At 36.9% G+C, this 13,774-nt stretch overlaps 1 protein-coding gene and 2 pseudogenes across 1 annotated transcript; 1 reads left to right on the top strand and 2 right to left on the bottom strand.

The window, feature by feature from the left end:
• Positions 1–4,698: 4,698 nt before the first annotated feature.
• LOC143612378 (putative carboxylesterase 8 pseudogene) lies at positions 4,699–5,881 on the top strand (annotated as a pseudogene).
• LOC143612387 (glyoxylate/hydroxypyruvate reductase HPR3-like) lies at positions 5,855–7,875 on the bottom strand. The gene is made up of 2 exons (XM_077086383.1): positions 7,441–7,875; positions 5,855–6,382 (listed from the first exon to the last, which is right to left on the bottom strand). Exons 1-2 carry the CDS (start codon positions 7,873–7,875, stop codon positions 5,855–5,857), a joined length of 963 nt encoding a protein of 320 aa, XP_076942498.1.
• A 768-nt stretch (positions 7,876–8,643) lies between these two features.
• Positions 8,644–12,383, bottom strand: LOC143611250 (glyoxylate/hydroxypyruvate reductase HPR3 pseudogene; annotated as a pseudogene).
• Positions 12,384–13,774: the final 1,391 nt, after the last annotated feature.

Genomic DNA, 13,774 nt, shown 5'->3' on the forward strand with positions numbered 1-13,774 from the left:
AGTATACTAAAAATTAATATCCTATTTTATTTTAAAAAAGATATTATTTATAATAAAGAAAATAAACGGGTAATGAGTATCACCACACCTAGATAGCTTTTAAATCGGATTATAAAATATTATTTATTTGTGAAACCATTTTATCATCAAACATCAGGTATATTAATTATTAACTTTCTTGCAACGAATAAAATTAAAATCCAAATATACATATATAAATATTAAAAACGAATAATGTAAAATAACCCCCGTAATACGGAAGATAAAATCTAGTTAGTTAGTGAATAAAGGAGCTCCATGGTGTATTACTAGATGAGGACTCGTGTAGTTATTTGTGGAATTGTGGATTGTAATTATTTTTAAGTTTTGAGTTACTAATACTAATAAATAATAATGTTTGTGAATTTAATCATAATTTTTTTCAAGTCAACAACACATAGACGGTGACAGCTTTGAAGGAGGACAGGTTGGCCGACGGCCACCGGCCTAATCACTCGGTAGACCAGAATTTTTTTTTTTAATTTATATATAGATATTGATACAAAAAGATATTTATTTTGAATATTTAAACTTAATTAGCCAACTCATTTAAGTCAATTGGCATAAAAGTTTTTCTTTACACAACCAAAATTATAAACAAGTAAGCCTATTTAAAAAATTAATCGTTTAAACAAAACATAAAAAACCCCTTTATTTAAGCTCTTAAATTTTTTTCGTCTTCGGCTCATAAAATATTAACGATTCTTTAAGATGGTCGTGCACCCTGATATACAAGGATGCTGCAACATTACTATATACGCATGGGAGTCATAGTGTTTGGGTGATCCTATCCAAATGTCTTGACTAATTATCTAATATATATAAATTAGAAGTTTGGTGTCGCTAACATCTTATTGGACAAAGTTTTTTGTTTTTTGTTTTGTATTTTTTATTTTGTTTCGTAGTTTCGGTATCGTAACGAGCGTAATTGAAACAAATTAATTTGTGTCGACTTACCGCCACAAATCCCGAGACCAACAACGCTCAGGTTTTACCGACTCACCACCGCAGGGCCTGAGGTTTACCGACCCTTTTGTTTTAATTCTGGTACCTTAAATTGGTACTGGCCGAATGCTCGGGTTTTACTGACCCTTTGGTCAACTCATCGTCGTAATGCTCAGGTTTTACCAACGCCTGGGTTTCAATGCTAGGGTTTTGCCAGCTATCCCGGCACAATGCGCCGGATAGAAAAACTAGTATTAGTATCAAGAAACGTGTTAGGTGTTGTTCCGTTTGTCGAAGACATAATAAAACCTTATCCTACATAGTAGGACGTTTGTATTGTAAGTAATTGTTTAGCAAGTTTTTCTTATTTTATATATGTAATACAATAATGTACATAATGTATTTCACAGCTACTTATCTACGCGTGTGTCAATAAAAAATATTGGTTCACTATGAAGTTGCACCTATGTTATTTTTAATGTGATCCTAAAGATATACAATTGAAAGGTAATATACATGTACATACAACAAACCATGTAGAATGTATCGAGAGCATTGTGATATAAACAGATTATACACAGGAAAAAACATATACCATACGTATATCATTGCTATAGCGATGATTATCGCAGGACTATAGGGATATATCACATCCTAAAAATGACTTGTTTTTACGGTTTCTACTATTTTACTCCGTCTTTTAACTAGTGTTTGTTTTAGTTTAGGTATATTGGCGTTTATTAATCTCAATTATCGTCTTTTGGTCATTACCGGTCCCAACTAACGAATTGGCTGCTAACGATTCCAACTTTTAACGTATTTGTTCCTAACGGTCCGCGACTAACAGAATCTTAACGTTGTTAGTTTCAAGTCGCCGGATAAACGTTTTGGCTGGAAAACTCAATTTTTTCCCGAAAACTCAACATTATCGTCCCAAACATCTTGGTAACGACGTATCAGACTTTAGGAACCTTTTTTCTAGTAAAAGCCCCATTTATTGAGGTCTCCGGAAACCCTACAACCATCGTCGAAATCGGTTGATGGTGCTCAAGGTGGTGGTAGTTGGTTGGCGGTGAGTCAATTGGTGGTGGTTGCAGTGTTCAGGTGGTGTTTTTCGGTAACAAATTAGGCTTTTTCGGCCAAAAACGCTTTTCCGACGACCTGAAACTAACGACGTTAGGATTCTTTTAGTTGCGGAACATTAGGAACAAATACGTTAAAAGTTGAGACTGTCAATAGCCAATTCATTAGTTGGGGCCGGTTAGGATTAATAAAAACCGATATACTTTTAATTTATTATTATTATCCAATTAATATGTTTTGTTTTCTATACCCTTTACTCCTAGAGTGATTCAGGTGGTCCATAATTTATTTTCAAATTTCAACCCAATTGGTGGCTCATTCTACTCGGTGATCTTTCTCCACTTGATGCATTAGTGGATATGAGACCTTGCAACTGATAGCCTCAAGATGTCACTTCCCATGGACCCACTTCAATACAGGCTTCACAATTCCTTATGGCGCATGATGATGAAGAAAGTAACAACTTACGCGAAAACAAAACAACATTTTCACAACGTAATAATAATTAACGTTTTTGGACCTTAATGTTTCTGGCGCCAGTGTGTCGAGATTTAAGATGATATGAAGAGACAATCCTTATTTTGTCTATATGCGTATACACCCGACCCCTCATACCCTCCACATTCCACACCCCTCGACATGATTTAATATTTCTTGTTCTCTATTATTAATATTACAAATTATAGCTTGAAAAGTTACGGATTAGTTAGAAAAATGAATTGGGAATTTGGAGTTGGGGCACACTTAAGAAAGTAATGGGCTTAAGGATATCAAAATGGACCAAGAAACGGGCATGGGCCATGGAGTTCGTTGGTTGGGCCAAGAAAACCGAAGGGGACTGATTAGTTTATTCATTTATCAATTTAAATATAAATTAAAAACAAAATTAAATAAAGAAGTAGCGTTGTCACAAAAGTACCAGACTTAAATGCATGATTACTTAGCATGAAAATGTTGTTGAAATAGGTGAAATATATTAAAGGCATCTCAGCCTTAATTCCAAAGCATCCGGTTTGATTTGGGTTGGGTTGGTTTTGGGCTAAAGCAGAAACAAAAACCGAAATTTGGTTTCGGTTTTTCCGGTTTTGCCATTTAAGCATGAAAAATGGGCCGAAAATTTTTTGTCTAAAATAATGAATTTAGGCCTTAATGATTGAATTACTGATTTGTTATTGACTTATTTCTGATTATTGTTTGTACATTATGTTTAAAAACAACCCGCGGCGCTATATTTGGAAATCATGAAAAAGACACGGCGATGTAAAACGTATGTTAAGAAATTTAAAAGATTGTTTAACGGAAAGCTAAATCCGAGCTCCAGATCGACTCTTTTAGAGCTCTATTTGTAATGCTCGAGCTTGACTCCTTTAGAACTCTATTTGTAAAGCTCAAACTTGACTCGAGAGTAACGTACCTTTCAAACTCGAACTAAACTAATTACCATCTAGTATTTTCTAATAGTTTTAATTCACTAAATATATATTATCCTTTCTTTATATATTTTATAAGTTAACACTAATATATAAATTAATGTGGAACTTAATAAATGCTTTTGGTAATAAATATTTGTATTGTTAGAAAGTAAGTACATACAAATACAAAAATATATATAGAAAAAGAAAAAAAGATGTGTACCGGCAAAGTATGCCAGACCAATATGTGTATAGGAAACTTGTATATAAATTATAAAGCATCAACATTTTGTATCAAATGCAAGGACTATCATGAAAGAATATAGTATAACTAAAAGAAGCATATATATGAATAAATAGTGAAGATGCAATCATTCTCATAATTAATTATGGGTAACACAGTATTATTTAAAGTTAATGAAATTTATATATCATATGCAATTATGCATCCCATCAGGGACATGTGTAGCTGATGGAGTTTTTATGAAAAGTTTTATATCATGTGGCGCCACGTCATCATAAAGTTTTTATAGCAAAAGGGTTTAGAGGATGGAGCCCTTTTAAGATCATGTGTAGTGAATGGAGTCTCTATGGAGCGTTTTTCACAATGTGACGTCACATCACCATAGGGGCGTTTTACAACAAAGTAGTGTAATGGATGTAGCTCCTTCAAATCATTAAATTATTATTTTTTATCATTTTTATTTAAAAAAAAACAAATTAAGCCATCAATCAGCTTCCCCCTCGTCTCCCCCTTCTAACGTTTTGTGGGAAGCGCCCCCAACATCTAAACACTCTAAGGCGCCCCAGGGGTGATGTTCCTAAAGCTTTGAGTGGGGAAAGCGCCCCAATATGTATGGTCTAATCATTACCTAATAATGTTTTTTCTTATCCGTTTAAAAAAAAATAAAAGATTCGATTATTTGAAGTTTGTTAGAAAAAGTTTGATCCGGTTTGATGAATAACAAGGGAGGCACTTTGTAGGAAACGCTCCAAACCAAAACCAGTCCAAAACACCCTAGGTGAGGTGCTCCAAGGTGGTTTGGGGCGTTTTTGTCGGTTGAAGGCGCACACGACACATGCCTAATAAATATAATATATTAAACTTTTAGAGAATATTTAATAATTTAAAGTTATCTTTTAAAGAATTTTTTTCTTTTTTGATATAAAAGATTTCTTTTTACCTTTAAAAAAAACCTTTTGTATCAGCACATTAAATGAGTTAGATACAACTACTCTATCATCTCATTAAAGACACAAATCATGTATCAACCCCTTTATATACACAACTACGATCTCTATGTTTTTACCACAATCATGTCCGACCCCAACCCCGATTTGGATCCTTACGACTTCCTCAAAATCACCCACAACCCGGATGGGTCTTTGACCCGACACCGCCCGCTTCCATCGGTACCTGCAACACCCGAACTCGCAACCGAGTCCCAACTCGCACTCTCCAAAGACATAAAACTCAATACCGTCTTTGTCCGCCTCTTTCGCCCTGTGTCACCACCTAAAACCGCCACCGGGAAGCTCCCCGTCATCCTCCACTTCCACGGTGGCGGTTTCATCCTTTTCAGCGCCACATCATACCCCTTCAACCATGCATGCTCAGTCATATCTGCCCAGTCACCAGCGCTGGTGATCACTGTCGAGTACCGTCTCGCACCAGAACACCGCCTCCCTACGGCGTATGACGATGCCATGGAGGCGGTGTTATGGGTGCGTGACCAGGCACTGGGGATCACTGGCGCTGATGAGTGGTTGACCGAGCTGGCAGACTTTTCAAAAGTCTACTTGCTGGGAAGTAGCTCGGGAGCTAATATATCCTACAATGTGTGTCTGCGTGCGCTAGATCTTGATCTCAACCCGATCAAGATCGTAGGGCTCATATTGAACCAACCTTTTTTTAGTGGGGTCGAGCGTACTGAGTCAGAGCTTCGACTAGTGAACGATCATATTGTTCCATTAAAAGTGAATGATCTAATGTGGTCACTGTCACTGCCTGAAGGCAGTGACAGAGACCACGAGTATTGTAACCCCTTACGAGATCTGAATGAATCTCGTATTGAGAAGATAAGACGTTTACCAAAATGTCTGGTCAGGGGTTATGCTGGCGATCCAATGGTGGATAGACAAATGGAGTTTGCAAAGATGTTAGAAGCACATGGAGTGCATGTGATAAAGAAATTTGATCATGAAGGTTACCATGGTGTAGAGATCTTTGACCAACAAAAAGCACAAGTGTTTTATGATGATGTCAAGGCTTTCATTTTGACTTCTAATGACACAAAGTCAACTTTATAATAAGTTTGTGTTTTTATTGAATTGAATAATAATGAACAATAAAAGTACAATTTATGTTTGTGTGATTAAAAATCGTTACTAACAGGAGTAATCAAGGGTTTATTAGCGAAAAAGGCTTCCAAGTTACCGACGACAAGTCGAGCAGCATCTTGGAAGCATTCCTTTGTACACGCGCCACTATGTGGCAAAACGACAACATTGTCCAATCCAAACAACTCCTTAGGCACGTTTGGTTCGTTTTCATAAACATCCAATCCCGCACCACCAATTTCACCTTCCACCAGATGCCTGACTAATTCCACCTCGTCAATGACAGCCCCACGAGCCACATTTACAATGACTCCGTTTTTTCCTAAATCGGTCATGACTTTGTTATTGATCATGTGACACGTGTCTTTAGTTAATGCGCAACAAAGAACGAGTGCGTCGGAATTGGAAGCGAGTTTGAGGACAGTTGGGTAGTAAGTCAAAGGTGTGGTGTGTTTCTTTTGCCTTGAAGTGTATGAGACTATGCAGCCCATGGCTTGTAGTCTTGTAGCAACTTTTGAACCAATGTTTCCAAGACCAACAATCCCAATCCTCTTTCCTCCTAACTGAAATTGGAAGTATTAAAATAGTAGATAACAGACAGTAATGAATAGTGTAAAAAGAACCGGTTTGGGACCAGATTTATGCAAATTGAACCAAACCGCTTTGACAATAAAACCAGTTTCACTCAAACTGGTTCTCAAACAGTCAGTTTCAGGACCGGTTCCACTTAAGATCTACCAAATCAGTTTTAAAACCGAACCGGCTTGAGGAAAACCGGTTAAACCAGTTCTAAACCGGACCGAACCGACCTGGACCAGGCCGATTTATAAACCGAACCGGTTTGAGTCAACAGGTTTGACCGACCAAACCGGTTCAGTTTGGGTTTAAAACCGGTTTTGTACACCTCTAGTTATGAATGTTTTATGGGTTGTGACATTTGTTGTAAAGCTTGCGGTTTAGTTTGAAGGGTTGGTTAAACTGTAACACGTTAGGTCAATTTCAATGATGAATCGATTAAACCTATGTGAAATGAAACTCTTATCGTTTTTACTTCAAATAAGATAACAAAAATGTCAATTCATATAAAAAAAAGGTTTTGTATTAAAAATTAGAAAACATGATCGTCACGGATCTAATACGTTTTTTTTTAATATTTATTGGTGAAAGAAAACCAATAGTGTTACATACTTTCAAAAAAGAATTGCAACAAAACAGTAAAACCAACGTAAGTATAATTTTTTTAATCTACTCTAATTGTCTAAGACTATCTACAATGAATGCTCGTAAGAGCCGTCATTGCCGGATGTTGACACGCCCTTGGTAAAGGGTTGCACATATGCTCGCCACCCTTGGCCAAGGGTTTGAGCATGCGGGTTAGGTGAGCCCGAGTAAAATCATATATATTCTTTTATTATTATTATTATTATTTACGTTAAGTACAATAATGGTTTGTAAATCATGTTTATTTTAAATTTTCAAAATATTATAAATGCAAAAATTGGTTAGAATAATAAGCATGTGTAATGTTTCAATTTTTAAAACCATGAATTTATATAACTTTACTAACATATGGTATTTGTTTGCACAACATGTTATAAATTTATATGCAAATGGGACTAACCATTGAACCTAGAAGATGACCACAACGAACAAACCTATCATGACTAATTCTTCTCATGACTTCAATCAAAAGTCCCACAGCCACATCTGCTACATCATCAGAAAACACATCTCTCACATTAGTAACCCTAATCCCGCGATTGCGACATTCAACCATATCTACATGGTTGACCCCAGTAGAGGTAGTGACAACTAGTTCTAGAGCCGGAAGGTCCCTTAACACCTCGGCTGTGATAGGAGTAACACCCGAGCATAGCACAACTTTTACGGATTGTGGATTGGCTCTTAGGAAATCTTGTGTTGGTAAAGGTGAATAGTATGCTTTGAGGATTTGGAACTTGTTCGAGATGTATTGTTCGTGGACCACGAACGCGGGTGGCGGCTTGATAACTAGTACTTGATGTGGTGATTGGCATTGGTGATGTTTTGAGTCCATATTAGAATAATGAAGTGAACTGAAGTTGTGTTTGCATTTATGCCAAAGTCACACCATATAATGTGGATCGAATATTCTCCAAAAAGTAATTAAAAAGTAACCAAGTTACAAAATTATAAGTCATGCATGAATCTTGCCACATTGAGGTTTATCAATAGCAATAGTTTCATTCAAGGGACAAATATTCTCAAAGTTTGTAACATATCACATTTCTTTAGATTACTTTTCGATGTGTATTTATGATGTAAATGCTATTATTATTGAGTTATTTAAGCTTAGAGGCTTTCTCAGCCAGGGCTGGCCCTGAAAATTTACATGCCCCGGCCAAGCTGGAAAAAAAATGTCCTTTAAGCCTTAACGTACTAAATAATGTAAACATGTTTTTTATCCGTCGATTAAAATTATGACAATAAACATAACAATTAGCAAAAATCATGGTATTAGAATGAGTTTATGAAATATGAATAAGGTAATAGCTAATCGAGGATTTGTGAAGCTCTCCTAACATCCATGATAGCAAATTGATGAATCAACTCATCCCTAGTGACCTTAGAGGTTCCTTTGTACTAATATCACCAATTAACATAGCATGATACAATAAAAAGGAGCATTAATCATCTCCTAACTCGATCAAATTTATTATGATTTTTCATCTGGTTTAAAAGTAAATTCCAATTTCCTAAAATACCTTGGTGGCACCAAAATCATTTACAATTGTAACATAATACAATAAAAAGAAACATTAAACATTATATGACATGGATAAATTTAGTTGTCAACAAGAGTAAGCAATGGTTTATTCATGAAAAATGCCTCCAAGTTACCTATCAAAACTTGTGCGGCGTCATAAAACGATTTCTTTGTCAAGGCCAATGTATGAGGCAAAAGAACGACATTGTCCAATTCATACAACTTTCTAGGTACGTTAGGTTTGTTTTCAAAAACATCAAAACCAGCACCACCAATCTCACCATCCACCAAACACTTCACCAACTCCACCTCATCAATAAGGGCCCCACGGGCCACATTCACGATGACACCTTTTTTTTTCCTAAGGCCATCATGACTTTGTTGGTGATCATGTGACGTGTGTCGTTGGTCAGTGCACAACAGAGGATGAGGGCATCGGAGTCTAAAGCGAGTTGAAGGATATTTGGGTAGAACGTAAAGGGAGTAGATGGTTTTTTTCCGTCTTGAAGTGTATGAGACTATGCAACCCATGGCCTCATGTCTTGTGCCAACTCTAGATCCAACGTTTCCGAGACCAACAATTCCGACTCGTTTGCCTCCTACCTTGAAAATCATATCAATATCATCAAAACTATTAATCACTATGATACTAAGAGTTTTAATATCTAGTTCATATATATAATTGGATATGTTAGCAAAAATGAATGCTATAGATCATTGATTATTTCCTATTTTAACATTTTTATTTAATATACCCAAAATTTAAGAACAAAGAAAACATAAGAAAATTAAATTGACTGTTAAGACCGTTATTCTCATTATTGAAGACGACCAACGAGATCATGTTTTATTATTTCATATGTCATCCTGTTTTCTTTTATTATTATTTCTTTATAGCATTTCATACATCTCCCTTAAGTTATAGAATTGCACATACCCCAATTAATGTACAAGTTTCATTGCATAATGTACAATGATTTCAAGCATGATTTAAAGACACTTGTATTTTATTTTATTTTATTTAAGTTTAGATGGAGATATATGAAATTGAGTTTAAAATTAGTAAAATAGATGTTTGGACTTATTTAACTAGAAAAAGTTTGAACTTAAAATAAAAAAACGATGATATTAGATATATGCCGTTTCAACTTAATAACATTTATACTTTTCCATTATAACTTATTATACGAGATATGGAATGTACCGAAAAAGAAAGCAGTACTTAAGTTATATTGTAAGTTGTATTTCAGTAATTCAGTACTCAAATCATGTCTAGTTATAACCTTTCATGTTCAACACAAACAACTATAAACAACTTATAATAATAATAATAATAATAATAATAATAATAATAATAATCAAACATATGAGTTGCGGCATATAACAATTATTATAGAATATAGAGCATAAATTATCAATTATGTTACTTCAAATGTGAGCATAAATCATAACCGGTTTTTGGGAAATTTGTGAAATTTGTAATTCTTTGAAAAAACTGTCTTTTCTAAATTATGTACTAATCAGTATTATTATTATGGGTGGTACTATATAGTATACACATAGGGGATATCTAATCCCACACCATTTGAAAGGTCAAATCGGCCATCGGACTTAAAATGAATGGCTAACTGGTGTGGGATCACATGTCAGACGGTGTGGGAATAACTCGTCCCATTTATTACTCACATACCTTAGCACCAAGAGGATACACGCTTAAATTCGACCAACGCCCACCACGAACAAACCTATCTCCGCTTGTAATCCTCCTCATAACATCAACCAATAGTCCCACCGCGCCATCAGCCACATCATCAGCGTACACATCTCCAGCATTAGTGACTACAACTCCCCTATGGCGACATTCATTCTTGTCGATGTTATTAACACCCGTGGCCTCAGAGACAACGAGTTTGAGAGCCGGAAGGTCATTTATCACTTGAGTTGTGATCGGACATGATCCCGAGCATAGGATCACTTTCACAGACAAAGCATGGGCATGCAAGAACTCGTGGGTAGGTAGTGGTGAGTCGTAGGCTTTGAGGATGTGAAATCGGTCCGTGAAGTAGCGTTCATGGATGGCGAATGTGCGCGGATGACGGAGGACAAGTACTTTTAGAATGGTGATATATAGGGTGGATCCAGTAACATCAAATGAAAAACTAATGCGAAAATTATAAAATAGACAATGTTGGTGTAACATCCTAAAAATTTTAATGATGAATAAAGGAAGTTATGTTTAGTGATTTCGCGTAATTAATTAATATCGGGTAGGGAGCGGGTCTTGGACTTGGATTAATTGAGATGGGTTAAATGAGAATGGGATTTCAGGGATATAAATACCCCCAAAATCCCAAAATATCTTCATTTTCCCCCACTCTCCTAAACACACACACCAAGCACACCCAAAACCGCCGCCGGCCGGGCCGAGAAAGAAGGAAGGATCGAGCGAGGTCCGGGTAAGAGAGAAAGATTAGTGGTGATACCAAGATAAACGAGATCCAAACAAGCTCAAAAGGTATGATTCTTGATCTTGGAAGTTTAAAGATCCGAGCTTTTAGTGTATAAACGACCGAAAATGGTCGGGAAGTGTAGTGGGTGGTATTGAACCTTAACAAGGGTGTTAAAATCGCCCGAAATGTTGATCAGAAACCGAAACAGCGGACATCTGGGCAACTTCGCCTTCATCTGGGCAACTTCGCCTTCAAGCGATGAACTTCGCCTGCAAGCTAAGTTCGCCTGATGACAAGTTCGCCTGAGGTTTAAGTTCGCCTGATGATAAGTTCGCCTGAGGTTTAACTTCGCCTAAAGCTAAGTTCAACTTAATAACATTTATACTGGAGTACTTAAGTTATATTGTAAGTTGTATTTCAGTAATTCAGTACTCAAATCATGTCTAGTTATAACCTTTCATGTTCAACACAAACAACTATAAACAACTTATAATAATAATAATAATAATAATAATAATAATAATAATCAAACATATGAGTTGCGGCATATAACAATTATTATAGAATATAGAGCATAAATTATCAATTATGTTACTTCAAATGTGAGCATAAATCATAACCGGTTTTTGGGAAATTTGTGAAATTTGTAATTCTTTGAAAAAACTGTCTTTTCTAAATTATGTACTAATCAGTATTATTATTATGGGTGGTACTATATAGTATACACATAGGGGATATCTAATCCCACACCATTTGAAAGGTCAAATCGGCCATCGGACTTAAAATGAATGGCTAACTGGTGTGGGATCACATGTCAGACGGTGTGGGAATAACTCGTCCCATTTATTACTCACATACCTTAGCACCAAGAGGATACACGCTTAAATTCGACCAACGCCCACCACGAACAAACCTATCTCCGCTTGTAATCCTCCTCATAACATCAACCAATAGTCCCACCGCGCCATCAGCCACATCATCAGCGTACACATCTCCAGCATTAGTGACTACAACTCCCCTATGGCGACATTCATTCTTGTCGATGTTATTAACACCCGTGGCCTCAGAGACAACGAGTTTGAGAGCCGGAAGGTCATTTATCACTTGAGTTGTGATCGGACATGATCCCGAGCATAGGATCACTTTCACAGACAAAGCATGGGCATGCAAGAACTCGTGGGTAGGTAGTGGTGAGTCGTAGGCTTTGAGGATGTGAAATCGGTCCGTGAAGTAGCGTTCATGGATGGCGAATGTGCGCGGATGACGGAGGACAAGTACTTTTAGAATGGTGATATATAGGGTGGATCCAGTAACATCAAATGAAAAACTAATGCGAAAATTATAAAATAGACAATGTTGGTGTAACATCCTAAAAATTTTAATGATGAATAAAGGAAGTTATGTTTAGTGATTTCGCGTAATTAATTAATATCGGGTAGGGAGCGGGTCTTGGACTTGGATTAATTGAGATGGGTTAAATGAGAATGGGATTTCAGGGATATAAATACCCCCAAAATCCCAAAATATCTTCATTTTCCCCCACTCTCCTAAACACACACACCAAGCACACCCAAAACCGCCGCCGGCCGGGCCGAGAAAGAAGGAAGGATCGAGCGAGGTCCGGGTAAGAGAGAAAGATTAGTGGTGATACCAAGATAAACGAGATCCAAACAAGCTCAAAAGGTATGATTCTTGATCTTGGAAGTTTAAAGATCCGAGCTTTTAGTGTATAAACGACCGAAAATGGTCGGGAAGTGTAGTGGGTGGTATTGAACCTTAACAAGGGTGTTAAAATCGCCCGAAATGTTGATCAGAAACCGAAACAGCGGACATCTGGGCAACTTCGCCTTCATCTGGGCAACTTCGCCTTCAAGCGATGAACTTCGCCTGCAAGCTAAGTTCGCCTGATGACAAGTTCGCCTGAGGTTTAAGTTCGCCTGATGATAAGTTCGCCTGAGGTTTAACTTCGCCTAAAGCTAAGTTCGCCTGAGGTTTAATTTCGCCTAAAGCTAAGTTCGCATGAGGTTTAACTTCGTCTAAAGCTAAGTTCGCCTGAGGTTTAACTTCGCCTAAAGCCAAGTTCGTTTAGAAAATAAATTTAAAATCTAATGAAAATGTGTTAAGACAGTTAATGGAAATAAAATTTTTCCAAGCTGACCTGGCAAGATTGTATATCGTGTGGGTGAAGTAGCTTATAAACTGGATTTACCCGATGAGTTAGAAGGAATTCATTCAACCTTCCATGTTTCTCATATGAGGAAGTGTCTAGCTGATGACACGTCTCACGTGCCATTGATGGATATTGAGGTTGATGAGCAATTGAACTACATCGAGCAACCGATAGAGATCGTTGATCGTAAGGAGAAGCAGCTTCGTCAAAAGACTATACCTTTGGTAAAAGTGATATGGAAACACCGCAAAGGATCGGATGCTACTTGGGAAGCCGAGGATGAGATGCGCAAGTTTTACCCTAGTTTGTTTATGTAATAGTTAGGTTTCGGGGACGAAACCTCTTTAAGGGGGGAAGACTTGTAACATCCTAAAAATTTTAATGATAAATAAAGGAAGTTATGTTTAGTGATTTCGCGTAATTAATTAATATCGGGTAGGGAGCGGGTCTTGGATAGGGATGGCAAAAATCCCCGAATCCGACGGGGAAACCCGAAAACCGGCTTATTTCGGGTCGGGTCGGGTTTTATTTTTTCGGTTTCGGGTCGGGTTTCGGAGATTGTTTCGGGGATTGTTTCGGGTTCGGGTTT

This window comes from Bidens hawaiensis, unplaced genomic scaffold (assembly GCF_021521415.1).
Source record: "Bidens hawaiensis isolate Kalapana, Puna unplaced genomic scaffold, B.hawaiensis_p1.1 tig00002236_1, whole genome shotgun sequence".
NCBI classification, from domain to species: Eukaryota; Viridiplantae; Streptophyta; class Magnoliopsida; order Asterales; family Asteraceae; genus Bidens; species Bidens hawaiensis.

Coding starts and splice junctions, on each gene's coding strand:
- LOC143612387 (XM_077086383.1), bottom strand. CDS start 7,875: ATGGACTCAAAACATCACCAATGCCAATCACCACATCAAGTACTAGTT. Junction 6,383..7,440: donor GTCATCTTCTAGGTTCAATG/GTTAGTCCCATT, acceptor TTCCAATTTCAG/TTAGGAGGAAAGAGGATTGG.